Genomic DNA, 10362 nt, shown 5'->3' on the forward strand with positions numbered 1-10362 from the left:
TCTTCCCATTTGTGGGTTTGTAAGATAGCTTGCTAGCTGCAGTCTGGGCTTCGATGTAGGTCATAAAACTGGGGCTGTTGTGAATAATTCACGCACAGCTGTGGAAATGTGGGGCTGGAGAAGGGTTGAATAGATGGTGGATGCTGGGGGATGAGCAAAGGATGTTCACATGAAAGACAACTTTAAGATGAAACCGATTTGTACTGAAATTAGCAGCTTTGTGTGCCTGTGTTGGAATCAAAACAGTCCCATAATATGAAGAACGTGGATACAAAATGAATACCTCTACTGTGGTTCCTCTGCCAGCCTTTTTACTGTCTCATTTAATTACACAAAGGAGAGTTGACCTTTCACAATGATTTAGATAACGTCACACAATAATCTGTGTCACAACGATATCAGGTCAGCTTTGCTTAATGAGCAGCAATTACAAAACAGTAATGTATAATATTAACTAAAGGTTATCGTATTTTCACCCTGCAAAGAACACACTGTACCTCAAACAGTTCAAAGTGACTGACTTTTGTTTCCTAAATGACTCAGGCGGATGGAAAGCCAGAGGAGAACATGGCTCAGAAGAGGGCTGCACTGTTAGAGAAAAGGATGAGGAGGGAGAAGGAGAGCCAGCAGAGGAAGATGCAGCAGGAGGCCGAGTTGGAGCAGAAGAAGGAGGAAGCTCGGTATGTTCAGGAAATAAGTCCATTCACATTTTCAGAACACACAGGTATATTAGGTATAAGCATGATTTCTAGTCTTTTCCATCTTTTCTATTTTCTTTCTTCTTTGTTGTTTTAAATCTTGAAACATGTATATTAGATCGCTCCACTACTGTGCAGAAAGTCTGACCGCAGTGCTGAATGTTTTTAAATGAAGATTTAAACTTACAATTTAGAACTTTATTTATTTATTTTGGCGATTACACCATTTATTGAATAAAAAGCCCAAACAGTATTTGTCTGCACTGACTCCTGACTGGCGGTTCAGAATGAAAGCAGAGGAGGAGCGCACCAGGAAGGAGGAAGACAAGGCCAGGAGGGAGTTCATCAAGCAGGAATATCTCAGGAGGAAGCAGCTGAAACTGATGGCGGACATGGATACCGTCATCAAACCGCGACCAGTCGGGACCAAGCAGAGGCGGGGGCGTCCCAAGTCCATCCATCGCGACAGCATGGACTCCCCCAAAACCCCTGTCAGAGCTGCTACAGGTAACCACGGAGAAGACCCCCCTCTCAGTGAGGTCACGGTCATCCCATCTGTCCAATGGGTGTGCTGCTGCCACTTTGCTTTGTGCCACTTGGGAATGTCTTAATCATATTTATTACATAACTCTTACATAATACATTCTTTTTGTTTTAAATAATAACAATTAAAAAATGTAATTGGGTTCATTTTGATATTTGTATTATTATTGGCAATGTTTTGTATAACGTCTAATGTCTACCAAGCCCAAAATAATACAGCCGAATTTCAAATTTGAGCTTGAATATGATGATGTACTGAAGGAGCAATGTAATGCTAGTGTGTGTTTGCATGTGTTTTTATAGGTCAATAATATTAGGCATTTTATAGTGTGTTAATACATATGTACGCATGTATAATAGGGTGTGTCCATGTGAATGTTAGGTGTTAGAGTTCATTTTATTCGTAACACTGAGGCTGCATTGCTCTGTGACGGGGTTGGCACAAAACACAGTGGACAGCCTGGTGTTGTTGTTGTTGTTATTCATGGTGTCGTGCTGTGTCACATCTGGTCTCACATCCAGGTTCACGCCAACGTGTCTTTTCAGTCTCCAGCTTGTCGCTTGCTTCCCTCAACCTGGGAGACAGCGACAGCGTTCACTCTGAGAAGAGATCACCAAGGTGAGATGTTTTCTGTAGCCGCTGCTGTAACATGTGGCGTTTTAAATAAATGATGGAGCCTTTTGATTTTAATTTAAGATTACACAAGATGTCATACTTTTGGATGCATAACTCTGATTCACTCAGGAATATAGAAGTGGAATGTGTTAAACATGCTAAGTGTGAAAATGTGCATTCATGCCAGTTAGTTGTGTGATGTACAATCAAAAATAGTAGTCACAAAATCTGAAAACTTAGACATGGTACCCTGCAATAATAGTAATATTGGTAATAATTCATCATTTTAACCTGGTTCACTTGTTTTAAGGATTACAGTTACTAAGCTATTGTAAATGAGCATCAAATCCATGTATAATATATAGAGTGATTTTTTTTGTTATGACAATGTTATGACATTTTATGGCATATTATACTTTTAATATTTGATTTGAGACCTGAAAAAATCTTAGAAATGTTTACTTTGGTGTGAATTTGAAACATAATTCTTTAATTTCTCTTCATGTGCATGGTAATATTTTCTTTCTCCAGACTAACTCCGGTTCTTAGGTTTAACATGTGTCCTGTATTCTTCTACCTTCCTTCTTTCGATACTTTCTTTCCTGCTGTTTCACAAACGTCAGAAGTGCTAGTTTAGCCTCTGGCGGTCTCTTCTTCTTTCTGAGATCTCCTAAACTGAGAAGGAGAAGGTTAGTTTCTGCTCGGCAGTTAAACCTGAAGGCTCTTCACGCTGCCCTGAGCACAGTCCTGCACTGAACGCCTGTCTCCACGCTGAGATTTTTAGGGATTGATCAAAATCTTAAAGGAATAGTAACATATTTCCTTATGATTAACTTCAGAGCGCTTGTCTCCACCACTAAACAATCACTTGTCCTTTTCCACTTGCCTTCCCGCTGTGCCTTATTCACACCTGATAAAACATCAAAGTGAATTGTTTAGTTTAGTCATTACGTCTCAGACCGGTTCTGTAGAACACGCCCTGCATAAGACATCCATTTTATCAAGTCATTTAAGCCTAAATTGTGTCTTGAAATCTGCTCGTAAGATTCAGGATATCATTTGCTTTGGAAGATGATCAGGCCTTTTGAGAAATTAAAGCTAAAATGACTTGTTAATGTGGGCAGTTTACATTCGAGCGAAGTTTGACTTTAAGCATTATGACCCCAGTGGAATAAGCTGCATTCACTTGGAAATCACTTGTTCACGTATATAAGGGACACATAATGCAGTTGCAGTTCAGAAAAAAAGAGCAAGTAAATGCCGAGTGCTGCACTATAATTAATTGACCTATTTTGTTGACCTTGAATGCACCAGACTGCTTCATATCACTGCACTCACTGCCTGTGCTTGCAAAGCTTTGCTTCTTTACTAGTTACTGTACAACAGACACCAAAACCAAACGTTGTGCTGGTATAGTGCACGCAGTTTCCTCTACAGAATGAATCTATACGTGATGTAGACGGGGCGGGAGAGAGGACACCAGCCACCAGCCTGATATCTAGTTGGCTTGTGTAATTGTACAGTAGCTTCCTGCCCTGTCTACAGTATACTTTGCTGAGTGTTCAGCAGCCATGCAGAAAGGTAACCTAACACCATGTGTGTGTGTGTGTGTTTGTGTTTGTGGGGGGGGTTCTAGACCAGATTCTGCAGATGGATTTCTGTCCCCGAGTCGATCTAGCAGCAGGAATGGAGAGAAGGATTGGGAAAATGGCTCCACAACCTCCTCTGTTACATCTAACACGGAGTACACTGGTAGGACAACTTCAGACATATCTTCTTTAGCATTGGTTGTCAATGCAAATGTGAAAACTAGCTGACTACAGTTTAAGTTGAGCAACAATAGTTTGGGGAATAAATGTAATTTGAAAGCATAAATGGTGCAATGCATTAATGTTATGGAATGACATCCTAAACATAGTTATGAATTTCTGAATCTTTGTACCCAGTGCGGCTAATATTCATACACAAAGTGTAATTTATTTATTGTTTCAAAGGGAAGTCAACCTCTTGTCTCACTGCCTTTTTGGTTTCCTACCCCAGTAGATCTAAATCTAAATGCTGCATTCATGGCTCAAATTCTCTTGACCGTGGCAACAGTCCCATCCTGATGTTCTTCTCCTCTGTTCTCATTCAGGACCAAAGCTATACAAGGAGCCCAGTGCCAAATCTAACAAGCACATCATCCAAAACGCTCTGGCCCACTGCTGCCTCGCAGGCAAGGTTAATGAGGGGCCAAAGAACAAGATCCTGGAGGTACCGGCAGGGGGCTTTTAATATATCGCTCTATACACTTGCAGGGGTCGGGGTGTCCCGGTGGCTGTATTTATTATGAACGCCACGGACCTTTAACATTGTGGATTGTCCTTCTTCCCATTTTTCCTGTCTGCTTTTTACTGGTATGAAATAAAGGCACATCATGTCTCACAAAAGTACTGACTGTAAATAATGGCGTTGTTGTATCACAGTTAAAGCCCCCTCAATGAAGGGAAGGCTGCAGGATATTAAATGTACAAATTGAACCAAAACCGTATTCAAATTAAAAAGTATGATAGGACTTTGTTGTTGTACTGATAGAATTAGTGATGTCGAAATGCATGTGTTATAATTGCAGAAGGGAAGGGCAGAACATTTTTTGCATTCAAGTCAGTCTGAAGCACTTTTAAATGGCTACATTTATGCTCGTGAGAGTCCAAAGAATGAGTCAAATGTCAGCAAAACCCTTGCCTTCCTTTTAGCATTCATGACCTTCATACTGTATCTAATGAGCCTTTCTCCGCTGACATTAACAGGAAATGGAAAAATCGGAGGCCAACAACTTCTTGGTTTTGTTCCGAGACTCCGGCTGCCAGTTCCGCTCTCTCTACACTTACTGCCCCGAGATGGATGAGATCAACAAGCTGACAGGCATCGGCCCCAAGAGCATCACGCGCAAGATGATCGACGGCCTCTACAAGTACAACTCGGACAAGAAGCAGTTCAGTCAGATACCAGCCAAGACCATGTCGGCCACCGTGGACGCGGTGACGATCCACAGCCATCTCTGGCACACCAAGAAGCTGGCCACCCCTAAAAAAGTAGTGCCTGCCCAGTCCTAATGGAACTTGACACCACAAACATCACCATCCCCCCCCCCCCCCCCCCTCCTCAAATGGAACATACCCATTTCAATTTGCACCTCATTGTACATATCCATGAAGATTCAAGCACCTGCAATGCCAGTTAGATGAATGCATCTTTGACTATTCATGTTTGTTTGTTTGTTTTTTCCTCTAAATGCATTCCTGTCACTTGTTTTTCCTCCTTAATGTAGTCTGGGGACAATAGGACTCAATGATTATGGACTCCTGGAATGTATGCCACTGTTGAAGAATGATGTAACTGCTTCCCACTTCTGTGTTTTTGGAGATTGTCATGTTTGAGTCAAATAATGAAGGCATGTGTGAGTGTTGTTTATTGTCTCCTATGTGCCAAACATCAAAAAAGAGACAGTGTGAATGCTCGGACATTTTACTGAAACACTGAATGTTTTTAATTCATGTACAGATTGATTTTTGTTAGCATTATGCTGTTGATGTGTGGCCTTAAGCATGTTTTGGCGTGTGAGTGCAATGGGGTGATTGTAAAACAGCATATACAGAGGCTTTTATTTTGTAATTGGAGAATGCTTTTTTTTTTTTTTTTCTTCGTCTCTGTGGGTAAAACAGTTTGTATATTAATGTATGTAAAACTACAAAGGGCCAAAAAACATATTGCATACAGCTAGCACTAGCCACACAGTACATGTGTGCTCAGCTTAACAAAGTCAAGCGGTTTCAGCTTTTTCAGAAGCCTTTTTGAGAAAGTAATTTTAAAGAATGCAGGACGTTACTGTAGATCACTGGTTCTCAACCTGTGGGTCGGGACACCTGCAGACGATTTAATCTATAATGTGTGACAAATATATTTCTAATATACAAATATGCTGTCATGTTTGTGATTGTTTTGTTAAAAACCCCTTTCCTCATGAAACACAGAAGTAGTTGCAACCTCAAGAAGTAAAATTGACGACCAGTGAAAATAAAAATCATCCTTAAGTTAACCACCGGGTTTGTTTTCACTTGGGGGTTTACGAGGAGGCATTGCTTCAGCCAAAAAGGTTGAGAACCAGTGTTATAGATCACGCTGCTGCTGGTTCACAGCAAGTTTGTGAATAAATAAAAGTACTTTTTTTATTTTAATTGTTAAACAATGCCTGAACCATGTCCATTGTCTTCACAGATAGTTAATATAATGTGTGATTACACTCTCACCAACTGGTATCAGTAATATGACTCAAGACAGAAGTATTCTCTTTATATGAATATCAGGATTTTAACATTACATTTTTGTACTAGTACTTTCTTGGCAGTATTAAATTCTTCAGTTCACACTGAGTTTACTTACCTTAAAGTCTGCACTTATGATACTCTAAGCCACTTTTGGTAAAAGCATCCACCAAACACCAAATGTAATAAATACAAAGTTTAGATTGCTGATAAGCCAATTGAAAAAAAAACCAGTCATACATCACAGCAAGTGTTCTGATTCAGTAAAGGCCACACTGTTTCCATGGTGTTATTTCCAACACATCTGTACAGCTGTTGCTCTTACATAACAAATCTGCATTGACTCAAACTAAGCATTAAGTGCAGAGCGTTAGCAGCATATTTGTCTGTTGCCTATAGATGCAACATACCCTAAACAGGCCAGTTGTTAGATTTCTTTTTTTGTTTCTATTATTAAGAGAATGACTTTCACAAAATAATGCCAGAATAAGGAAGATCCTTGTTGCTGCATACGGGTAGAAACTCACCACAGAGTTTCATTGGTGTCAGTATCGTGTTCCTTTTGCCACCGAATGTCAAATCAACATCATTTGCAGGTACGATTTCCAACAAAAATAAATCTGCTAACGTGGTGCATTGTTTTCAGCTGGGGGATATTTATGACCAAAAGAGAGCATGTTCATGTTTTTATAAATGTAATTTAGTATGATGGAGTGTTTCTCTTTTGCTTATTGGAATGGTTTGTCCACAGAAGCTCTGTCCACCTGCTTATGGCTGTTTAAGGCCACGGTAAAAGGTTATTTTAACTGTAATAATATTGTACAGCGTGTTCATGTGAGCTCATACCTATTCACTAAGATTACTTTGTTTTGTTTGTCATTCAACATATTGCTGAAACATGTCATTTTTATTTTTGGCATTTAATAAAACAAAGCATGGCCTCAGCATTTATGTTGTATTTCTTTTTAAAACAAAGAGTCTCTTGTAAAGGAGAAAAGGATCTGTCAATCACCACAGACAAAGTGAAAGAAAAATCAGGGGGGCTGATATTTGTATGGTTTCATTTTGGATCGATTGATAGAAATTAAGGAGGTGTAAAGACCACTTCATCTTATTTTTTACAGTTTTATACATTTTGGAGAAACAATATATTATAGCTTTTGTGTGAAGCAGCAGTATCAAATGTCTTTCTTTAAGCTCAATCGTATACTCCTTGAGCTGGAGAAAATGGTGAGACATCAAACACTTCATTTTGAGAAACAATTTCTATGAGTAATCGGGGTAATAATACATAATACATTGTTTACAAGCTCACAATAAATAATTATGATATATCACCCACATGCAAATTGAAAAAATGACTACATCTTGAGAAAAGAGTGGGCCTTGGAGGACACCTCAGCGGAGATGAAGTTACCTAATGTGGACATAAAAGTCCCAGGTTCACTGTATATCAATTGTTTGTGCAAAATGTTATTATTGTAGAACTTTGAATCTCGTAACTTTCTGTCTCATAACTCTCTGTCTCATAGTCTCCTAACTTTCTATCTCATAAGTTTGACTTTCTATCTCATAACTTTGACTTTCTATCTCATGGTCTCATAACTTGTAACGGGTGTGGTAAGGACCCAGACGCAGTACGACGGACACACGGAATAGTTGGAACGAAGTTATTCCAGGCAGAACATACAACAGGCCAACAGTCTTGGATCTGCACACGTGTAGAAATCCACTCAGTGGAATGCCAATCCGTCAGGGGAGAAGGCAGACAGAAACCAGAGGAAGCAAAGGCAGAATCTCTTGGTCGGGCACAGAAGGCTGAGTCGTTTACCGGGGCAGAGGCAAGGCGGAGAAGTCCAAACAGGCAGGGTCGGCAACGGGAAAACAGTCACTGCTCGAAAGAAGAGGCTGAAAGTCATTCAGCATTTAATGTAGCTACTATCTTAGAATGTAAATAAAACAATTATTTATTTTTTTCTTCTAAATGACACCCACCATCTCTTATTTTTCCACGAAGTGTTGGAGAATGCAGCTGATAGTGACACTGGCCATTTGACACCATTGGTGAAGCAGTTGTTGTAATTAATTGTATTTGTGCATTTGTTAAGGATGTTTTTGAAATATCCTGTCAAATATAGGGACATTGTGAATGCCATTTGAGTTAACTTTGCCTTTAATTTTGTCAAAGACTGTACAGTAAAATTACATTAAATTTGACAAGGACATATATTCTGAACAGAACTCCAATGGAAATGTTAGCTAACCAATGAAGGAAATGTTTTTATTACAGATCAAAGATTATTATTAGATAATATTATAATTGTCGAACCCTTTTTCAATTAAATATAGTACAGCAGTGTTATTTCAGATTTTATTATTGTTGGATTTCATATAATGTACAAAATGACGTTGTCTTAAATTAACACGGTCATTATTGCGCTACCTACTGCCACCCACTGGCATGGAAGAGTATTACTTAGCCAGCCACTATATTGCAGCTCAGGCGCTCAACAATGGCAAACTATTTGCAACAACTAAATAATATTTTGTTGGACTCATTAAATGAAATTGGACATTTTCCCACGGCACACCTGGCGATCTCTCACGGCACACTGGTGTGCCGCGGCACAGCGGTTGAACATCACTACTGCCGGCCGTCATCACTACAGTTGATGGGTGGTTTGCGGCTGCGTCCGCATGGCAACCGCGAGCTGTGTACAAGAAAGAGGGCAGAAGGGACCTTTCTGGGGACGCTGACTGGGATATCGACACACAAACAGCCTTTTTTCCTCTCCGTTTCTTCGTAGACATCGTCGCATTTTTTGGAAACTGCAAAAAAAGACCGCAGCGACTTTAATGCGGCGTGTTGTTGGCGCAGACTGACAGGTGAGGAGTTCGGCACTGATTCACGGGCGGCGTGTTAGCTTGCACCAGCTTGCACATGCGCGATATCCTGCACATTGAGAAGGGAAATGAATGAACATTGTTCGCTTTTATTTGTCAGGCGTGCTGGTCCGCTACACTGGCCGTGTGTGAGAGTGTGCGCTACGTGCCCCAATGCTCGAGGTGTGTCTTGCGCTCAGGTAAAGTGCTGAGGCTGTCAGGTTTTGGGCCGCAGACCTTTCTGTCACATCCCCGGGACCAGACCTGGATGCTGGTCCTGTGTGCTGGGGAGGAACAGGGCGGTGTCACCAGGCACAGACACCCGGAGGCATCCCTGCTCTCACGGCATCTCAAGGGCGCGTGAGTGGTTCATGCATAATGGAGAGAGATCTCTTTATGTCCTGGTACAGCTGCCGATGTGATGTTGCTGTGATTAACCATTTACAAACCCGACTATTCAGAAGTGCATTCTGTCATATTTCTTACCAGGATCATAAGAGAGGCGACCCACCCTTTTGTTGCAATAAGGTTAAATGTTTGTAGTGTAAGCCATCATAAGGGTTATTATTGTGGATGCAACCACTTTCAACACACTGATAAATATTACACAGATGCTACAGTTTGGACATGCTGTGCCACTGGGGGTGAACAGATACCAGAGAAGAGCACAATAAACTCACTTCAAAGTATTTAAAGGAGAAGCAAGTGTTGAAGTGTTGATATGAAATGACATTTGAAACATGAGGTCAGTGTTTTTACTGAGCAGCTGGACACTAGAAGTCCTTGTAAATGCCGTCTGTAAACAGACCTGTGGGCATCAATAGAGGTGTGCATGAGCATTTGTTTACATCAATTATTGTTTGGTCAACAAATCCCTTACCATGTTTCTTAAATCCAATAACAAGCTTGTATTTTTTTTTTCCTTTTACACAACTTGTCAGCAGAACATTTCATAAAATGTTTAATTTTGGATTAGGCAACAACCCATTGCATGTTAATAATGATTTGAGATCCATGCACTATGAAAACGATTGTCTTTAAGCAATGACTATGAGACTCACACAGAAACTATGTACTGACATAATCTTTGTTGGTTCAACAAATCAGTTCCAACGTCATGTAATATGGAAGTAGGCAACATCTGTCAATAATCTTGGATATGTACAGTCATTTTAAAATGAAACGTTGAATTCAGGTTACAAACCATAAGCATGTGCATCTTTCTTCTTTGATGCACCTTTGTCAACAACATGTCCATCTTGTCTTCCCTCTGTCTGTATTCCAGCCAGCTGTAAGCTGCCACCGCAGAGCTTTAATC

At 40.3% G+C, this 10362-nt stretch overlaps 1 protein-coding gene across 1 annotated transcript in view; it reads left to right on the top strand.

Annotated features, from left to right (window-relative positions):
* camsap2a (calmodulin regulated spectrin-associated protein family, member 2a) overlaps positions 1-6015 on the top strand; it is a 39434-nt gene extending 33419 nt beyond the window's left edge. Inside the window, exons 13-19 of the mRNA XM_079158439.1 lie at positions 544-680; positions 985-1205; positions 1764-1860; positions 2481-2546; positions 3494-3609; positions 3992-4110; positions 4647-6015. Of these exons, the coding sequence (XP_079014565.1) occupies positions 544-680; positions 985-1205; positions 1764-1860; positions 2481-2546; positions 3494-3609; positions 3992-4110; positions 4647-4952 (1062 nt within the window). The 3' untranslated portion in view covers positions 4953-6015. The remainder of the gene's footprint in view (positions 1-543; positions 681-984; positions 1206-1763; positions 1861-2480; positions 2547-3493; positions 3610-3991; positions 4111-4646) is intronic.
* Positions 6016-10362: the final 4347 nt, after the last annotated feature.

Source organism: Pholis gunnellus, assembly GCF_910591455.1.
Source record: "Pholis gunnellus genome assembly, chromosome: 4".
In the NCBI taxonomy this organism is placed as follows: Eukaryota; Metazoa; Chordata; class Actinopteri; order Perciformes; family Pholidae; genus Pholis; species Pholis gunnellus.